The 21,793-nt window shown below is 38.3% G+C and overlaps 1 protein-coding gene across 3 annotated transcripts in view; it reads right to left on the bottom strand.

Moving 5' to 3' along the window:
• Positions 1 to 256: 256 nt before the first annotated feature.
• The window catches only part of Uchl3 (ubiquitin C-terminal hydrolase L3), a 39,686-nt gene continuing 18,149 nt past the window's right edge, over positions 257 to 21,793 (bottom strand). The window contains exons 5-8 of one of the 3 annotated variants that reach the window (XM_051160917.1): positions 10,178 to 10,369; positions 5,578 to 5,653; positions 1,379 to 1,437; positions 257 to 502 (exon numbers count right to left, since the gene is read on the bottom strand). In XM_051160917.1, the coding sequence (XP_051016874.1) occupies positions 419 to 502; positions 1,379 to 1,437; positions 5,578 to 5,653; positions 10,178 to 10,369 (411 nt within the window). In that variant the 3' untranslated portion in view covers positions 257 to 418. The remainder of the gene's footprint in view (positions 503 to 1,378; positions 1,438 to 5,577; positions 5,654 to 10,177; positions 10,370 to 21,793) is intronic. The other 2 variants (XM_051160915.1, XM_051160916.1) reach the window with 2 other exon arrangements.

Genomic DNA, 21,793 nt, shown 5'->3' with positions numbered 1-21,793 from the left:
TCTGTCACCGGTGTTCACAGCTACTAGCTCCTGTGTCTATAATAGTTACCATCTTGTTGCAAGTAAATGCTGAACAACTGTTCTCTAGATAAATAAGGAAACATAACATGTAATATACGTCTACACTGGGGATGAAAAGGTGCCTACTGTCCTACATCACGATCTTCTGGAGACAGCAAAGGAGCAGGAAGGCTACTGCCAGTCCCGCAACAAGATAAATCGCCCACAGGAACAAAGGAAGAGAACTGACTTTACACTGCATCAAAAGCAACACAGAACAGAGGTAAAGTCAAAGTTTATTCACATAAAGTTTAATCAGTCAAGTTAATGAAAATATTAAAAATTTTGAGTTAGTTATGGCATCAGAAATTTAACTTTTGTTGCAAATAATACAGTATGTGGTGTTTCTGTCGAGATGCTATGCTGCCGAGAGAGCAATTGCATTAAATCTTAACTCATCGGGGTCGCGTTCCATGAACTTCTTGCAAACTTCTATGGCATCCTATGGGAGGGAAAGCATAACTTTTCAGTTTACAAATTCTGTATTTTTCTAAGTCGCACTAATTTTATACTGAAGACTTCTTTTTCTGACGTGAAACGAAAACTAAAAATAGCAAAGAATAGACAGGTGGCAAACTAATTTGCTTAGCATAAAATACCATAGCTGTTGCCATCGCGTTCCCTTGGCTGCTTCCAGCACTGAGGGTCAATCCTGGGTCTTGGCAAGCGGGCTCAAGCCCGGCCCTCCCCCTTTCTTCAGTGGCTCATTAGGTTGCCCAGGCTGATCTTAGACTCACTCTGGAGCCTTTCTCATTTTCTAAGCCGTTGTGATTATTAACGTCTGCTATGAAGCCAGCTGATGAATACTCTTCCCAAAGGGGGTTCTTAAGCCTTTTAACCAGCGAGGTGTGCTGACATAGCCTCCGGACGTTAAATGTGCTGCAAGCTCAGGGCCAGCCTGCTACGCACAGCCAGTTCCCAGGCCAGCCAGTGCTACAGAGCAGACTGGCTCAGAGGTAAAGTTAATGTAAAAAACAACGCTTAACCTGAAAATTACATAATTCCTTGAAGTTAAGTCATACAATTTATTTCCATTAAAAGTTCTCTAAAATTAGGATCAAGTCATAGCTGATGGAATCTTAGACTCGATAATAAGCAATTCTTTTCCCCTTTTCAAATTTAACTTGTTCACATAGAGCTCTGGAAGAAAGCCACTTGTTTGCAAAGTTTTTAGAATAATTCAAAATTTTGTTTGGGCACTTTCTAAAACAATCAAGTGCCAAGAAGTATCCACAGAGAGAAAATGCAGTCGTTGTTCATGTGTAAGGATGACAGAAAGGTCACACAGGCCAAAGTGGGCCAGTTGTTTTACTGTTACCTCTAACAATGTGTCGTCACTAGTTTTCCCATGGTTAATTGGAAACGGTTTCCGTCCATCTGTGGAAAACAGACAAACAGGTAAATCCTTTCTTGTTCTTACCTTCCATTTACCCTCTTACAGTGTGGTTCAAGTCGTATATCTTAAAACAAGGATTTCCAAATATGTAACCTATGGCTTGAGTTTCCCCCAAATATACACAATTATTTATACCATGTGCACTTGAAGTTCTTATGCATTTGGATTAACACCAACCCAAGCAGTGGCCTCTGCTTCTGGGCGTCTTCATTTAAATAAGCACTTTACAAGGCAGCCCTTCTTTTCCTTAACGCACCAGTGCTGCTCTTCCCAGTCACTGCCCGCCGGGTCCCTGGTATTCGCAGGACACATTTTAGCTAGGCTATGTCTACCTTCAAGTAACAGCTTTCTGCTTTATGTACAAAAGAGAATCCCCAATTAGTTTATAATGAATCTCTGTGTTAGTTTTGTTTTTCGAGACACAGTTTCTCTGTGTAGTCCTGGCCACCCTGGAACTCACTCTGTAGACCTGGATGGCCTTAAACTCAGAGATGCACCTGCCTCTGCCCCCTGAGTGCTGGATTAAAAGCATGCACCACCACCAACCAGCAATCATTTTTACTCTTAGAGAGATAAACACTTTTCACCTTTAATGCTAAATCAGAAGAATTTATGTAAAAATGACACGATTTTATCAATGGAAAGCCATACTGTTATGGCTTATCTGTGTACTATCAATGAAAGTGTCATAAAGCAGCAATTCAAATGACACAGGACTCTTTACTGACTAAAACATTTATGCAAATTCACAATAATTTTCAATAAGCTAATACTTTTCAATGTGAAAAAGTCCACAATGATAAAACCAATGCTAATCAACGTAAACTAATCCATAGTGAGATCCTATTTCAAAAACGAACAGAAAATAAATACAATAATAGAATACTCTTTTATGACAGATGGTCATTTTTTTAGTAGCCTCTCTGTCCTACTGTTGCAAAAACAAATAATATTCATTATGGTCTCCCCCACACAGCTATGTTGTTTTATGTTTTGATTTAAAAAAAAAAAGATTGTATTTATTTTTTTTTTATGTATATGAGTGCTCTATTTGCATGTACACCTACAGGCCAGAAGAGGGCATTAGACCACATTATAAATGGTTATGAGCCACTATGTAGTTGCTGGAAATTGAGCTCAGGACCTCCGCAAGGGCAGACAGTGCTCTTAACCACTGAGCCATTTCTCTAGCCCCCTTATGTTTTGATTTTTATGTAAAGGCAAAGGAATGTAGGTTCCCCTTCCTAAGTAATAGGTTAATGTGTATATTTCCCTGACATCTTATTAGATTCTATGTCTAATAAGATAAACTCTCGAATAGTTTCCCTTCATGTGCAGCATAATCTAGAATTTCAATTGTTCCTGAGCTCAGATTTGAAATCCTTCTCCTGTGCGCCAGCTGTGATATTACAGTGCCATGTCTGTAACTTTATTTTCGAGTGTTTCAGAAATACTAACAGGGTCTGACAAACCTAGGAGAAAAGTCAATGGAAGCTCTATGTAATAGCCTAGTTTCTGTAAATATACAAAAGTATTCCAAAATGCAAGCTTCTCAAATTTACTTTTAACAGGCAATAATTCACTAGCCTACATATTCTGTCTACCTGAAATTCACCACTGAACTTATGCAGGAGTGATTCATTTAAATGTGCAGCACTTCTTTCTACAAATACTAGGGACTTGCTGAGGCCTCCAAAGAAAAGTGATCACTAAAACCAGAAATAACCCGGTCCTTTTCAGCAGGTAACCTCACAATTTATCAGAAAGTAAATAATTAAGCACTGCACCACCCTCTGTTAAGCCACAGTCCTACAGGAATGGCTTGCATCGTGCCTACAATCAGATGGTCTTAAAAATAAGACTACACAGGATAGAGGTACGGCGCAGTGGCAGACTGCTTGCCTAGCCTGAGTGACGTCTGGGGCACAATCCCAAGAACAAATAAGTAAGTGGCTTTTTAAATTGCTGTTTTCTTAAAAAGTGTATTCTCCTAATCTTTATTTTTAATTCACAAATTCAGTATGAATTATTCAGCCTCTCAACGTTCCTTGTGAATTTACTAGGCTCATTACTGTCACTCACATTGGGGCAACAGGCAGTCTGTGCTGAAGGACTCAGTGACTGTGCGTACTGATCTGCTTTACGGCTGTCCCAATTCTCCTACAACACTTCCAAGACTGGCTTTCTTTGCATCTCTGAATTTCTGTACACTCACTTTAAAAACTCTAATTCCAAAAGGCTTCTATTTCTACATATATTTTTCGATTTCATATTCAGGCATAAGCAGGTTGCCCAGTCCAAGAGCTGGAGTTGCAGGAGGCTGTGAGCTGCCTGGTGTGGCTGCTGGGACCTGACCTCAGTCCCTCACCTCTCAGCCGGCTCTCCAGCCTGAGCTTGCCCTTGGACATATGTCTGTCTGTCTTCCCTTCTAACTGCCCTATTAGCCTAGAGGCTTAGAAAACAATTTGATCAACCTAAGTGAAGGGTTTTGTGGTTTTTTTTTAACTGTTATTTAGTTACATATGAGTGTTTTGCCTACATCTATGTCAGTGCACCAGAAGAGGGTGCCAGATCACCTGGAACTAGAGTTCCAAACCATTCTGAGCCACCATGTGGGTGATGGAAATTGGAACTGGGACATGTAGAGGCAGTGCTCTTACCTGCTCAGCCTTCTGCCTAGGAAACTGCACCCCACTGAATTTTAAGACAAGTCTTTCTGTCTCACTGTTGTTTTCTAGACATCTCTTATATATTACTGTCTTCTCTGTAAATTCTCTCATTTTCAATGCCAATATCACTTTTATAATTTCTGATTATTTATTATATAATCTGATTATACATTATATATACTGTTTCTCTAATCTTTTCCAAATTTCCTTCCTTTTGTTTCATTTTGTTTTTCTTCCTTGGATGTGAGGGAAAGATCCCAGAGGCTAGCGTATCCTAGGGAAGAACTTGGCTACCGAGTTGTACTCTTATACCCTGAGTTAACTTGAGTCAACAGAATGTGTATGGCAAATCTCAGCATTTCCCTTATTTCCTCTTCTATTCTTATTAACCCTCCATGGTAAACAAATCTGTTTCCAGAAATCAACTAGACACATGAGGTCTTTAATACATCTTCTTTCCTTGCAGATTTTATAGACCTAATCAATCAGTAAGGCATCTTCTAACCCATTCTGCAAGTCAGTTTATATGCACAACAATGACTTCTTATCAATTTAGTTTGCTTCTGACTGAAACCACACTACTGCAGAATCCCCTTTTCTTTTTAATAAAACGTATTTAATAAAGTGCTATATTTCCTAAGCAATATTTACCTAAATTCTGTGTGTTATATTGGCAGTCACAATCTGAGCTATTTCAGAACATCGCTGTTTTAAAATAAGTTAAGAAAAACAAAAGTGGCAGCTAATGAATGAGAGCAAACAGAGAGAGAAGACCACACAAGCATGAGTGTTACAAAGACTTCTCTTTTGTTTCTATTTAGGTTTTCTCTTCTTCTGAATGCTGGGAACTTTCTTGTTTTGTTTTTCAATACTCGGGCCATTTCTTTTATTTAAATAAATAAGTTGGAATTATAAGCATTTTCTTCAGTAACAGTCCAATAATTTGTAAGAAAGTTCAGGTATAACAAAATATAAGTATTCGATCATTATGCTTTGTCTTAAATTAGAAGCTGTTACCTGACTAACTCAGGCTCCTATAAAGTCTTACAAAATCAGGCAGCTTACATAGGGCAGCACAAGCCCCTGAAAAGGGGTGATACTCATTATTGAACATATACATTTTAAACGTTAACAAAGTTCATTTCAATATGACAACTAATTCAGTAGCTTATCAAAGATTGCCAAAGTTCTTCATAGATATTTCCTGTAAGAGTTTTTATTTTCTGCTTTGCCAAAATGCAAAAGAATTATATAAACATTCTTGAATTATAAGATACTAGAACATCAAATAACATTTTTTTCTAGTAAAAAAATATTAAATAGAAAAACTATTATTCTGCCAAGCCAGTTTTAGAGCTATCAATTTTAGGAAACAAAACGAGAACAACAGTCCTGTTTACAACAAAAAGGCCTGGTCACTGCTCTCCCAGGATGAATTAAAGCAGTTCTTACCTAATTCATAGAGGTGCCCATCTACATGAACTAATGCAATAAAATGAAGATCTACTTTTTCATCTATACTTGGAGCCTGGAATAGGAGGGAAAAATATCTACATTAGTAGTTAAGCAAATCAATCAAGCACAAGTAAATGCATATAAGTAATACCAACGACAGAAGACTACATTTATCCAACATAACTCAAGGCCAGTTACTGATATGAGCACAGAGTGGCCATATGTATGTTTATGACACCTTGTTCACCACCAACAAGGAAGACACATCTCTTTTTTTCATCTATCATGGGAACTGAACATCTTGTTTAACTCGGAAATCCCAGTGTGCAGCTTAAAATGCTGTGCACTTACTTGTGCACAGAACAGCATATGCACAGTGTACATTGTTCAACAAAATGCATGACTGAGCTTGGTTGTGCAATTGTTAAACTTTAAAATATGAATGTTAAAACGTTTTTCATAATTCTTGAAGTTGGCAACTCTTTTGCAGTTAAATTTTAGGAACCACAGAGAAAGCTGTCTGTTGCTTGAGCTTAAAACAAACAAACAAACAAAACCCAAAACTCATGGTTTGAACAATGCAGTGTAAAAGGCTTATCGATGAAGAGCCTGGTGACTACAACTGTAGAAAAGAAAAAATAGCACACAACAAACTATAACCTATATTTCTTTCTTCTTTTAATACTTAATAAACAACTTGCTATATCTATACTTTCTTAGATTATTGAATTCAACTTACATAAGTAATACTCACATTTCTTAGAAATTTTAATAATTTGCCTAAAACTAATATACAAATTGGCATTTTAAGATATATATTAAATGTGTTCACTAACAAATCTAAGTAAGTTGAAATAAAGTGCAATCGCAGCTAAATATTCATTGTTTGAAGCAAAAATTTCCAAGTAGCTTAAATCAAATTATGTCTTAGATTATCTAATATCTTTTTAGGTAACACAATATCTTATAGCTCAAAAGTTATCATGTTCACCGAACAATTATAGATTTTTTTCAATTATAGATTTTAATGTAAATGTTTTTGATGCAGAAATTTAAGTTACAAAATAACTACTACTTCTTATCCATTACTATTTTATTTTATAAGGCATATAGAATGTCTCCAAATATTTACTGACAGAATGACTCACTTATTAACCTTATTCTTCTGACATTGCTTCGAGTTGTAAGGGAAAGAGAGCCTTCATAGACTGATATGGCAAACTAACGCTCACATGTCAGTCTAGAAGTACAGAATCCCAGTCGGTAGGACTCCAGGTTACATGGTTTTATCACCAGTGTATTATAATACTCCTCTTGAACTACAGGCTCTGTAATGACGTCATAGCCATTAGGTTTTGAGACTGTCAAGGCCACTGACTTGACAGTTTGTAGAACCATGTCTCATACAGAGGTTTGAATGTGTCTCAGGTTTTCCCATCATGTTGGACAAAATCCTCATCCTTCTTGAATCTAACAGATCTCCAAATATTTAAAGATGGTGATAATGGATTTCTTTACTTCCCTGTCAAAAAAATATTCATGTCTCTTCTCTCATTTTATCAGTGACTAGAAGAGACTCTAGTTTTTCAAGGCTCTTCTGAGGGCCAAGGCAAATCATCATAAATTCATTTTAAAAAATACTACAAATCTTATTTTACTGACAACAAGATAATGTTTAAGGAATATCAAGTATCCAAAGGCTCCAAGTTACTGTTTTCATAAATGAAGTTACTTGGCGAGCTTCCCCTAAGAACTAAGCATATAGCTTCCATTTTTCATATTGGCCAGTAAGGTGCAAGGTCACTAGAGGTTAAGATATCTCAACTGGAGTTGGAGACATGAACGTGTACCCAGTCCCTGGGAGTTTTGGGTTTCTTATTGTTTTGAGGTTTAAATGAGTATTAAGCTAATAGCTGCATTCTACCACATCTGGTTTTTCAGTTATTTATTTTTAATTTTTAAAAACTTTTTCTTACATGTGTATGGGTGTTTTTACTGTATGCATGTCTGTGTACAATGTGCATGTGATGTTTGCAGGGGCCTAAAGAGAATGACAGATTCCATGGGGATGGAGTTACAGAAGGTTATGAACCGCCATGGATGCTGGGAATTGAACCCAGGTTCTTTGAAAGAGTAACCTGGGTTCTTAACCACTGAGTCACTTCTCCAGCCCCACCCAGATGAGACTGTGAAAAATCTGTGAATGGTTAAGTGCTATATAAAGCTTATATAGTGTTATGATACTATTGTGTCATCACAAACATAAGCAAGTATCAAATGTAATGTATCAAAATTATACACCACTGTCCCTTTTAACTAAAAGTGAAAATTAAAACACAAATCTCAAGCCAGGGGCGTTGGCACACGCCTAAAATCCCAGCTCTTGAGAGGCTAAGGCTGGATGACGAAGAGCTGGAGGTCAGAGCTACACAGTGAGATCTCGTCTTAAAACAAAAAGCAAAACCCGTCTAAGGCAGTATGAATGCCTTCCAATGCTTTGTAAAAGGTAAATGAGGAAGACCTCATTCTTCCTCGTGAGCTTTGTCCTTTGACCAACTTCTGAGAGTCTAAATCTGCAATCAGTCAAGTGCTCAAAAAGATTCCAGGAAACAAGAGTAAGCAAGCAGTAAGTCCCAGCATGTCTGCCTGTCCAAATGGCTAGCAAATAACTACTGCAAATATGAAAAACAGAAGCCACGGATTAGTAGATTTTGCCTATGGTTTTTCTACCTTGTAAATCCCCAATTTAGAAAGATTCTCATTAATCCCAATGAGTTAAAGTGACATAAATCAATTATTTTTATTAATGATATAAATGCATTATGTAATAAATATAAATTTCACATTAAAAAGGTTTAAAGTATAATTATAGCGTACGTTCTGACAGAATGCTATATTTGTATAGACCAATTAACCACACAAACCCAGTCATATAGGTTTATATGCTCATACGCATCTTACACTCAAGAACACAGAGGCAGAAAGGTCTATATAACACGTTTGAATGGCTAATAAGCAATGGCCCCTGAACTACAACTCATGCAGCGCAGCTCCAGTCCACGTTCTTAAGCACTATGCTATGGAAATATTCACAAAGCAACAAGGCAATGGAATTAATATGCAGTAACAAACAGCAAACAACAACTTTGGAATTGTCAAAGGTTATCACATACTCATTTATGTTTAGAATTTTTAAATACAGACATTATTCATACTTAGAATTAAATGAATTCCCTGGTCATGATGTGCAAATTTAAACTGTACTTTGTTCTTCTAATTCACCCTTTATCTCTCACTGGGCCAAACAGTACACACCACAGCAAAGAAGCACAAATACCAAATGGATGAATGAATAAAATCACAAATAAACACTGTAATCTGGTAAGAAGAGGGAGAGTGAGGAGAGGGAGGGGAAAGGAGAGAGAGGGAGAGTGGGAGAAAATAATAAGAAGCAGTCTGTTGATATTCCGCACAAACAGAAACTATGTGATGACTATATTGGTATTTGGTGGAAGCAAATGCTTAAAGAAAACTGTTGACTTGATAGTTTGAAGGTAGTTTCAAAGGGTAAATGAGAGGAAGGAAGGTTGTTTGACATTTAACTGCCTTTAAATATTAATATGTATGCACAATTAGACTTCCTCTTGCTTCAAATTGCAGGATGATTTATAAAAATAATAAGTGTCCATGGATGTATGGCAGACACCAAAGCTTTCAGAACTGTGTGGTTTAGATGGGCTCTATACACCACAGCCATTGCCTTCAGGAGCTTAAAACATCAGAAAGACAAGAGTACAGTTGCTCAATTCTGCAATTTATTTTAATATATGAGAACTATTGGAATTCTCTCTACTTGGATATTTAAGGCAACATGTATGTGCATATTATAATAGTTGGCTGATAATTTTAGCTTACAAGAGAAATAATAAAATCTGTGGGGTACCTATATTAGCACACAAGGAGCAAGTCTCCACCTCCTAATCAGAAAAGATCTTTAGAAACCGAACTGGCAGGAAAGACTGGATCAAGATTAAACCAAGTACCTGAGCCACATCAAGGAATAAAATAGCTTAGATGCAACACACTACACCATGAAGGATTTAGATTGAAGACAGAGTAGGTAAAGCAATCCAGAGCATGGCAAGAGACTAGTCATGCTCAGAAATATGAAAAATAATAAAAGAATAGATGGCAAAGAACTCAAGAGGGTGCATAGCATTTGTTGACCTAAGTTATCTAAGTGAAGTCAGAAAGTTGAAGGGTAGGGAAACACACTTCAACAATTCACTTTAGCAACTCACAGGAACTTAGTGTTACCACAAATGCTAATCAGCACTCAACAGCAAGCAGCTACCCTCACATTCACAGGATACAGAGTGGAAAGATGGATGCTCACCAGGGCACGGGCAAAAGTCAAGCTAGACTGCAGAGCATGGAGGTCTGCTTGCAATCTTATTGGGGTAGAAAAAGCTAATGGTTGAGTGAACCGAGAGAAAAGCATTTTAAAGACTTGAAGACGTTTAAGGAACAACAAACACACAAACAAAAAGACTGCCCTTGTCACTGGGAGAAGAGATGGAAGATTGACTACACTTACAACAGAATGGAGACCCAAAGATGGCAGGCGTAAGAAGGGTCGCCAGCGACGGAGACGGAGAGATGGACTGGTAGCCTTTGCAGGGCCTACATGGTTACGTTTGACCCAGGCCAGGGATGCATGATGGCACAAGGATGAGGCCTTCGCTCTGCAGTGGCTAGAATGAGGCTGTGATGAGGATGGCGAGGAGGACTACATAATTAAAAGAGAGAATATTTTACTTAGACCACGTTACTGGGTGATCGTTTAACCTTAAAAGCAACGTATGGTCATACTTGTATTCATATGGTTGAGTACGTTCAATAATTGTATTCTAGTAAAAGATCACATATGAATGTCGGTTAAAGTGGGTAAAAATAGGAATTTATAAGCAAGCGCAAGGTTTATTCCATAACTTCTTAAGTGCACATGTGAAATTTTACATATCCTCATTTCCATTCCACAGACTCATGAAACTAATGATTTAAAAGCCACTAAAATAGTATCACTATACACACACACACACACACACACACACACACACACACACACACACACACCTGGTTTTTAAAATGTAACACACAAAAACCATGCAACATAGACAAGACACATAACAAACAAAAGTGGAAAGAAAACCACATCATAATACTCATTGGTAAAAACAATTATTTAGAGTATGAACTCTAATAATAGGAGGGGAGTAAACCGTTAAAGTTATAAACAGAGTAAAGCTAATCCATCCGAAGGCGATAACCTGAACCAACTGTCCTTGCTATTAGCTGACAAGGAAGGCCTCATCGCCTGTTGTCCACCTTTTGAGTAAAGTGTGTACCACTTACTTTATGTCAGGTACTCTTTGAAGTGCCTCTATCAGCTCTTTACTCTCCCAATAACCTATGCTATATTCACATTTTACAAGTCAGAGGAAGCAGAGCATACACGGGTGAAGTGACATAACCAAGGTCATGCTGGCAGCACACTGGAGGCCTGGAGCTACACCCAAGAGATGAGCTCAGTGGTCTTAGTCACCAACATAGCACCTATGTGGCCAAGAGAAAGGTTCTGGTGCCAGCTTCTATTACAGTGGGCTATCATGAGCCAAGGAATACTGTTGTTCCACAAAATACACAGGATGTTAAACTAACTGGTCAGTGGTAATCTGGGTCATCTTATAATCATCACCTTCAATGGATAACATCAGTAGATGAGATTTATTTCTTGCCTGACAAGGCCATCATTCCTTTAAGTACAGTAAAAAATAAAAATAGTCACCAGTTCTTTGGTGATGACACATTTCCCCAGCCATGACATTAGACAAGTGACTTTAGCTTGAAATGACCTCCAAAACTCTTCTGACCCTTGAAAGTCTATGATCCTTGTTGGTACTCTTGATGTACGTACATTATACATCAGCCTAAAACAAAATTGTCACTTCCTCCTCCTAATGATCCAGCAGAAATTTATAAAGAAATCCTAAACCTGACTCTACATATAAATCAAGGTGAATATAACAGTGTCGGTTCTCACAGACTGGTACATTCAACCTGAGTTCATTCACATTAGACGCAATGGGAAGAAGAGAAAAAGCAAATTAAGGAATGGGGGAAAGAAATGGAGTAAAGAGAGGAGTATGAGAGACTAGGGAAACAGAAGGATCCAGAAGGTCCTAGAAACCTACAAGAAGAACATTATGATGGGAAGATCTGGACCCAGGGGTTCTGTTCAAACTATGGCACCAGCCAAGGACTGTATGTACAGTAAACTTTGAACCCCTACCCAGATCTAGCCAATGGACAAGACATCCTCCACAGCCGAGTGGAGAGTGGAGACTGACTTTCACACGAACTCTGGTGCCCCATATTTGACTACATACCCTGGATGGGGAGATCTGGTGGCACTCAGAGGAAGGATAGCAGGCTACCAAGAAGAGACTTGATACCCTATGAGCATATACAGGGGGAGGAAATCCCCCTCAGTCACAGTCATAGGGGAGGGGAGTAAGGGGAAAATGGGAGGGAGGGAGGAATGGGAGGATACAAGGGAAGGGATAACCATTGAGCTGTAATATGAATGAAGTAATAAAAAAAGTAAAAAAAAAAAAAAAAGAAAGAAAGAAATGGAGTAAAGAGTGAGATGGAAGTAGAAACTAAAGAGCAGTGGAAGAAAACTATTTTCTAAGAATCTCGGGAAGGGCAGAGGACTATCCAGAGCTACACACTGAGATAACGATTGGAGGTTGGGAGAGATGAAATGCAAAGAGGTATTCTGAACCAAGAATTCACATAAGGAAAAAAAAAAACCCACACAAATAGGAACAAGTAGAACATGTCAAGACTAGGTCTAGGATTTGATCTTTACCTTTCAATCTAATAAGTTAATTGCTATTTTTCCATGGGTGCTAGCAAAAGACACAAGATTTCTATGTTAGATGTAATTTCACTATTCATAGCACAAGGAAGATTGACAGTGCAATCACACAAGGACAAAAAGGCTCCAGAGGATGCTGTGTGTGCAGGAGGCTGCACGGCTGGAGAAGAATGCCAGGATGGAGGAGCCATTGCTCTACAGCAGGCAGTAGTAGGCAACGCAGCACCATCCTGGAGGCGGACACTCTCTCAGTCCTTGTAGTTGCTTACTACAAATACACCTTGAGGTATCAATGACCTCAGTCTTCTGGTGTTTTGTTTGCTTGTTTGTTTGTTTTAGTAATTTCAAATTTATGAAGTTACAAAAACACAAATGGTACAAGATATATCCAGACATGTTTGTGATGCCCCATATACGTGTTATCATTTGTGTTTACATTGTCTTCACTTATAACAAAGCCCACTTATCGGTATGGTATCTGATACTTTCACCCATAAGCACAAATATCTCTTCATATCCATAAAGGACTGGCTCCTCAAATTCTAGTATGGAAAAATCTGTGGATATTCAAATCTCTTACTTAAAATCTTATAATAGTATTTCTATATAAGCTGCAACCTGCATGCATCTTACCATATAGCAAAGTCACCTCCATTACTTCTTAAAACACCCAATATCAACCCATGGAAAGTCATTGCATGTATCATTAAGAGAATGACAAAAATGTCTATAGCTGTTTAGTACAGGCACACTTGTGGGGGAGGGGCATGGGTGTGCACGCACGTGCACAAACACATGCATAAAAGTGCAGGTACTTGTGGAGGCCAGAAGAGGGCATAATATCCCCTAGAACTTAAGTTACCCTTGGTTGTGAGATGCTTGAAGTGGGTTCTGGGAACTAAACCTGGGTTCTCTGGAAGAGTACTATGGTCTCTTAAACCTTAGCCATCTCTTCAGCCCAGAGATATGTATTTCTAAAGAATATTTTTGACCCACAGTTGGTTGACTTTACAGAAACAGATATGACAATTATAGAAAGTCAACTAACCATATAATCAAAGAATATTCTCATAGTAACAGCAGTGCAATTATCACCTGAGCTTTTATACTAGCACAATACTTTTGTCTAACCTCCAACTTATATGTTAATTTTGTTGGTTCTTTCAAAGTCTCTTCCGAGGACTGTAGGAGGCTGGGCAGAGTGGTGCACACCTGTAGCCCCAGTATGAAAGGCTGGCGCAGGAGGGTCACTCGAGCTCAGAAGTTCTGGGCTTTAGTGTGCTATGCTGATAGGGTGTCCACACTAAAGTTGGCTTCAATACGCTAACTTCCCTAAAGGGGGGCACTATCAGCTTCTCTAAGGAAGGTCAGAGACGCAAAAGGTTAGGGATTAATGTAGAATCCATAATTAATTTATCATGCTTCTGTAAAGACATTTAGCTTTGAATATTTCCAGTAGTCTATCTTTATAGCATGCTTAACATTTTCTAAAAAATATTCTTTGTGGTTGTTTTGTTTTTCAAGATAGAGTTTCTCTGTGTAGCCTTGGCAGTCCTGAATTTGCTTTATCTCTTTTTTGTAGGTGAAGCTATTTAAGTAAGTTTTGCTGATTTGTCATAAAGTTAGAGATCAGGCTGGCCTTGAACTCAAACGATCCACCTGTCTCTGTCTCCAAGTGCTGGGATTAAAGGGATGCATCTATACACCCAGCAGAAAATATCTTTTTATTATTTTACATTGGTCATGGGCAAGTGAATGCTTAAACAGACTGGAGGTGTCAGATCTTCTGCAAGAGCAGTAGACACGCTTAACCACTAAGCCACCCTTCCAGACCCACTTATTCTAAGTTGTACATGTGTGGGTGTGTCTGCTTGCGAGTGTACATGGCAAAAGTGCAGTTTCTGGCAGATGCCGGAAGACAGTACTGGATACCCTGAAGCAGAAGTTAGAGGTGGGAGCTGAGAACCAAACTTGAGTCCTTAAAAAACAAACAACAACAAAAACCCACAACAAACAGTAAGCAGTTTCAACCACTGGGCCATCATTTCTCCAACCCCCTTTTCTATATTTTAATTGTCATCTTTCTGTGCATTTTATTTAAAATGACTCTCTTCTAGACATTCTATAGTTGAGCTATGGTTTTCAAATAGGTTGGTAAGCTTTCTTCTAATATATATATATTTAAATGACATACATTTTATTAATTGCATGTCATTTTCCCTATGGTTAAATTATAATCTATCCTGTTAATTTTGTTTTCTACATTTACTCTTTTTTCCTTTATTTCTTTAAAAATCATTTTTTGTGTGATTTTATTTATCTTTACTATTGGTATGTTTATAGTTGGTTTTTCTGTGTAGCTCTGGTCATTGTGAAATTTGCTCTGTAGATAAGGCTGGCCTCCAACTCGAAGATTCTCCTGCCTCAGCCTGCGATTAAAGGCATTCACCACTGCCGCTTGGCTGCAGTGTTCTTCAAATAATAACATACAACTTGATGCATAGCATTAGAACCTCATAGCAGGATTATCAAATAGTCCCTCTCAGGCCTTGTACTACAGGCACATAGTCTTACATATGGCATAAACGCCAATATGTGGTTAATGTTTACTCAGATGCTCAGGCTTCCTTCTTGTTCTTGGAGATCAGGTCTCACTAGGAAGCCCAAGTTGGCCTCAGACTTGAGATCCTCCTGTCTCAGCCTCCCAAGTACAAGGGAGTGGCCCAATGCCCAGCCATGCAAATGCCGTTTAGTGCCATTAAAAGTAAGGGGTAGGGGGTGGGGGAAACGGAGCTGGAAAGACGGCTCCGGGGTTAAGAGCACCTACGTGCTCTTGTTAGATTCCCAGCACCCACACTGGGCAGCTCACAACCACCTGAAATTCTAGCTCCAGCAGGACCTGATGCCTTGGCCTCTGTGAGCACCTGCACTTATGTGCACGCATACATGCACACAAACATACACAAACACCTAAATATTAAAATCCTTAGAAATACTATTTTTTGTTTTCCTTTACTTCTCCCTCTCTAGCTCTTCCCCATTTCTGCATAGGTCCAAATTTCTTCCTGTTCCCACAATGCTTCTGCATGGAGAAATTCCTTTATGTCTCTTATAGTGGAAATAAACTGGGAATGAGTTCTCTTCATTTTTGTTTGTTATAAAGGTTTTATTTCTCCATTTAAAAAGCACTGAATTCATTCAGTACTTAAAAAAAAAGTATCTTGTTGTGTTCTAAGTTGCATAGTTTCTGAAGAGAAATCTGCTATGATTCTGTGCTTACCTGTATCTAACACACCTGTTTCTTCTGGGTCTTCTGAGTAGCTTCAACAGTTGTTTATTCATCTTTCGTTTTCACAAGTAGGAACACTTAATATTTGGGAGGGTGTTTGATGACAGGAATATGTACTCTACCTAGTGTCTCTGAGGTTCTGGAAGATGTGCTTCACTGATCTTCGGAAGAACCGTTAACCAACAGTTCTTCCAATGTTTTATATCTAAAAGCCTCACTTCCCTACTCTTTCCCTCTTACCTCTTTGTGCCTCTCTTCCTCCGGGATTCCACTTGCATGGATTAGCCATTTGAGACTGCCCACAGCCCCTAGATGTTCTTCTGTCTTTTTCTGTCTACCATATTTTTAATTTCGTTTTTGTAGTTGAAGCAGCTTAAGTAACTTGTATTGATTTGTCATAAAGTTCAGTGAGCCTTTTTAAAAATATGTGCGTGAATTCAGGCACATGCGTGCCATGGTTCACAAGTGAACGACTGAAGAGAACTTGGTCTTGGTCTACATCTTTCATTTGTTTGAGGTAAAGCCTTTTATTATTTTTCTGCTCCATGTACCAGGTTAGTTGGTCCATGGGCTTCAGGAGATTCCCCTGTGTCCGCCTCCCATCTCACCTCAGAAGTACTGGGTTTATAGACAGTCACAATACACACCTGGCTTTTCTGTGGCTTCTGTGGTACTCGGGCTTGCACAGTGAGCACTTTTACCCATCTCCCAGCCCATATGCAATGATTTTTTTCCTGGTTTTTCTATCTCTACTGGAAAGTTGTTAAAGGCGTTCTTCGCCTCTGGCCCTGATTTAATGCTGGCATCTCCGCTTAGTTTTTTTTTACACTCTGCTAACAATCTCCATCGTTGATCATTTCTGCCATCTTGTCCCCTTGAACCTGCAATACCATAATCTTTGACAGTTTCAACATCTGCACCGCACATAAGCTTAATCGCTTTGTCTCCTAATAGAATGTTAATGTACTTTTTCTTTGTCTTGCTATTTTTGGTTTAAAGTCAGCCAGCTTGTACAGTATTGTAAAGACAGAAGTAAATAGTATTTACATCTAGGCATGCTCCATCCAAGACTTTAATGTAGAGGAATGCTCCATCCAGAGGTTGAGCTGTTTGGTTTTGCTTTGGATATAGATGCTTTCAATGCAACAGGGGGTTACAATTCAACATCCCATGGTGCTAAGAGTGAAAACTGGGTTACCAGAGTCTTTTTTCAGATCTTGTCCCATGAAAAGTTTTAGGCGTTGGCCCAGAGCCTGTGCCTCAGAGGTCTTTCCTCGCACTCCTCACTCATCATCACATGTCAGTACTTATGGTGCTCTGTCAGCTAATGATGATAAAAGGCTTTCTTTGTTCTTCTTGTCCAACAACTGTTACTGGTAGTTCCTTAGATCCTGTATCTCAAACACAGGCCTTTTCCTAGGATTCCGCCCAGTGGTGCAGGATCACTCACAGAGAGATCCCAGAAGGAGTTTGCTCAGGGTCTTAAGCTTTGTTCTCCAGAAGAGAAGAGCCCAGGTGAGTGCCTTCTCAGAGTGGTCACTGTTCCCCTCCTCTAAGCCTTCACCTGAGGCTTTCCTGCCTCGTCTGCCTACAGTCAAACTCCTGAGCACCCATCTCGATCTGTGGAGAGTGGGTGTGATTCCTCCCTTTGGGGCTGCTCACAGGAACTTTATAATCTCAGAATAGCCTACAGCAGTTGGCCTTTCACAATTTGCTAACATTTGCAGTTCTTTTAATTTTACAAAAGGTGATACACTGTGTTTCCTTTTTCACCCATCATGTATTTGGGGTGTCTATCTATCTCAATCATTGTACTTCTACAACATTTTCAAAGCAACAAACTCCTCTTTGAAAAGAAATAGAGATGCACATGAAGACATCGTTAAGCTTTTAGAGTGTTGTTGGTTTTCTGCAACTATAAATGATGTTTAATGAATGTATTTACAGAAATATCACTGTATACTGTCAGGCAACAGTGCCACAGCTAACACTCAATACTGCATATCAGATATTCTAATATAGAAAGGCTATATATCCCCACAAAAATCCTGTAAGACAGAAATTAAGATTATTTACAACATGAAGATATTTTTGCCCAAACACTGTCATATTATTTCTGTGATTTTAACTCTCTTTCTGTACATCATGTTTTTCAGTATAAGCATAAGCAACAGAGCAAGGGGGAGGGGAGGTCATAATCCTGGCTGAATATATTTCGAACAATAAGAATTCTATCTTTACGTGTGTGTACAGTATTAAAATGTGAATGATACATTATACTGTCTCAGTCCCCATAATGTAACAGCAGGTTTGGTAGCCCTTATCTAAAAGCATTTCAAGTTTCAGGCCTAAAGAAAGAAAGAAAGAAAGAAAGAAAGAAAGAAAGAAAGAAAGAAAGAAAGAAAGAAAGAAAGAAAGAAAGAAAGAAAAAAAAGAAAGAAAGAAAGAGAAAGAAAGAAAAGAAAGAAAGAGAAAGAAAGAAAGAAAGAAAGAAAGAAAGAAACTGTACCAAGTTAGTACCTTATTTCAGATTCTGAACTTAGATTAGGAATGTTCAATGTTTATTTAAATGACTCCCAATGGTAAAGTTAATTATTCAAGGTCTCACTGACTCTACGCCAGCCTTAAGAATGTAATAAGTAATTCTTTCTTTCTCCCTTTCTCTCTTTCTTTCTTTCTCTCTTCCTTGCTTCCTTTTTTCCTGAGACAGGGTTTCTGTGTAGGCCTGCCTGTCCTGGAATTCAAACTCAGGGACCCTGTCTCTGCCTCCCGAGTACTGGGATTGAAAGCATGTTACCATCACGCTTGTGTAACAACCAACTATTTGAAAATTTAGATATTGGACGAGAAACTTTAAATTTTCACTCTACTCACACTTGCTTACACCTCACAATGATAATCTTTCACAAAGGAATCCATAGTCATCAGCAGTTATCAAATTAAAACTAACAGCACCGATGTTGGCCAGGACATTAACAGAACTCTATGTCCCACTCATAGGCTGCATTGTTATCTCTGTGGTGTGGTAAGACTTTACCTACACCACTCTAAATAGGCCATGCAAGGATACTGAATACTTCAAGGATATTGTAATTTGACTCTAGGTTACTGTAATAAAATGTAAATAGAAACTCATGCAATTTTTATTGTCCAGTACATGTAAAGCCATATTTTAACTAGCTATAGTCTATTAATTATATAATGTCTTATGTCTAAAAGTATATGTAGATCTTCCTGAAAACATTTTACTGTGGAAATGCTGAGTCATTTGAACTCTTGAGAAAGGGTGCTGTCAGGCACCTTCAATTAGCAAAACCACTAAGGGAGAGAATCAGAAGAAGGTGGACTGGTAAACCAATGTCTCAACTAAAGCTCCCAAACAGACAGTTTCTCGAGATCTGAAGACAGTATAAAGACAAAGCATTCTAGCAGAATGGCATTAAGGACACTGATTTAAAATGATACAAACACCTAAGCATTCTGATTCTTATTTAAACTCACAGAGAGAAAGAAAACAGAAGAGAAGGGGTGAGGGTAATGAGGAAGAGGATGACTAATTACTGTAATTCTGTGTAATCTAAGAACAGTGATTTATCTCGCTAGGCCAAGCACGTGTCACTAGGGCTTGTCAGTCCCGATGCTGGATTTATAACCCCTGGCTCCACTGTCAATATGGACAGCTACTTCACCCCATCAATGTCAATAATTTAACTGACTCATAGATGCATCTACTATCATTTCTACTTGCATTCCCCAAACATAATTCTAATTTCCTTTCTGATGGTCAAATTTATAATTATTTGCTGGGAGGAGGTAAAAAAAAGCAAAATCTCAGGTCCTTAAACTGCTTTAAAGGCCAGAATGAAATTACCCAGTACTTTAAAAGGAGGGCAGAGGACCTGACTAAAAGTATTTCCCTGGTAAAAACCAATTGCTTGGTAAGTGACATCTAAATTATTACAAAATGCTATAATAAAGTAAGTACATTTTGGCGTATAGTCAAAGCATTTTTTCATTTAAAGTTATTATTATGTTTATAATTACATTTCAACATGTAATTTCCTGAACATGAAAGATACTTAAAATAATTATTCCTTTCAAAACATATATAACATGATTACCAAAGGACTATGGTAAGGTTAAGAATTCATAAGGACTTTAGGGAGTGGGGAGCAGAGGAGAGTTTGAGATGGGGTCTCACTACATAGGCAGGTGGGTCTCAAACTCTTCCCGCCTCGGTCTCCTGTGCTGAGCACTGCAAAGGGCCTGGATTTGATTCCCAATACTCACATGGCAGCACTCAGCCATCCAACGCCCTGTCCTGACCTCTGCAGGTACCAAGCACACATGTGTTGCACATACATGCAAACAAGACACTCATGCACATTAAATAACACACCTTTTTGAAAAATGTTTTTAAAAAGTAAAACTTTACTCTCTTAGTTTATTTATTTGCTTTTCTTTCTGGTACTGGAGACTGAACTCAAAGCCTAGCTATGAGAGCTCTATCGCTGTGTTATGTCCCTAACATCTCCTGATATTTGTTTGTTTTTAATATTTTATTTATTATTTACATAGAAGTCTTAGAGAAACTAATCACATCTTCAAAAGGGGAGGTTACATATTGGAAACAAATATTACTTAAAAAAAAACGGGCAGAGCATACCGAACACCTTTTAAAAAAAGAAATTTAGCCTGGCAACACCCAGCCTACCTCAAGGAGGATGATAGACATCAAAGAACCCCCTCATGGAGATGTCTCAAATGTGGCAAACCAGCCACTGGTCAAAATGTCCTCATTTCTGCCACAGACAGAATTCTGCCTAAAAATGGGCAAGCTTGGATGCAGGCATAATCAATGGTCAAACCCTGCCAAGACAGGGTAAGCAAGTCCTCAATAGTTCCTGCCTCTCAAATATGTCTGTCAGATACTACTGGGCCAGAAGGCTGAAGATGATACTCCAACGCTATAGAGAGTTTTGGGTGACTGTTCAGGCAGTAAACTGTCTCTGTCATTTTCCATTTTGGAAGCTGCTAATCTGCACTTCCTGTTTACTCAGGTAGTTAATTTTTATTCCTTCTCAAGTCTCTGATGGAGCTGAAGAACAGATAGTTTAGTTTTACAATGAAGCTTAGTTGTTTTGAGGCTAAGGTGTTTTTAGGTCTAGACAGATGTTGATAAATGAGATATGATAGATACTGATTTACATTCAGAATTTTAGACTCACCAAGAAAGGAAAGATGCTTTTCCCAAGGTTGCCAAATTCAAATAGCCAAAACATTATGAATGAAACATTTTTATAATTCCTGATTGTTTCATGGTTCTTCTTGATATATGTAGTTTATTGTATTTACATGTAATAAGATAAATGTATATGTAAAGAAAAAAAAAGAATTTAAAAAGAAATTATAGCATGATATGACTTATTAATAGAATATTCACTTGCCCATAATTCAGTGTAACAGTCTATATTCTGGTACCTTCTTAATAAAAGATTTTCTTTTGTTATTTTTATTTAAATGTGTGTGGGTCTGTCTGGATGAATGTATGTGACAGGAGGGCAGTGCCCACAGAGGCCAGAAGAAGACATCTGATCCTCTGCAACTGTAGTTAAAGGCTACGAGATGCCCTATGGGCATTGGAAACCAAACACTAGTCCTCTGCAAGAGCAGCAAGTGCTCCTAACCTCTGACCCAGCTCTCTGCCCCATGTGGTGTTCTTTTAATATTAGAACGATCACCAAGTCTTACAAAATAGTCCATGGAAAGAAAAACAAAAATCTCCTTAGGGACGCTGACTACAGTAAAGAAATTACAGACATACAATCTTTTCAAGATATATAAGTATTATCTGTGGGGGGATCATGTACAGTTTCTAAAACTTAAAATGAATATTATAATTTAATTCTAAATGAATGCCTGCCAAATTTAGGTTAGACTTCAGCATAATACACTGAATTAGAGGAAATATAAAGTTGGAA

The sequence above is a fragment of the Acomys russatus genome, chromosome 18 (assembly GCF_903995435.1).
Source record: "Acomys russatus chromosome 18, mAcoRus1.1, whole genome shotgun sequence".
Classification (NCBI taxonomy): domain Eukaryota; kingdom Metazoa; phylum Chordata; class Mammalia; order Rodentia; family Muridae; genus Acomys; species Acomys russatus.
Note: the sequence above shows the minus strand (reverse complement) of the source record. Positions and strands in the feature narration are given on the sequence as shown.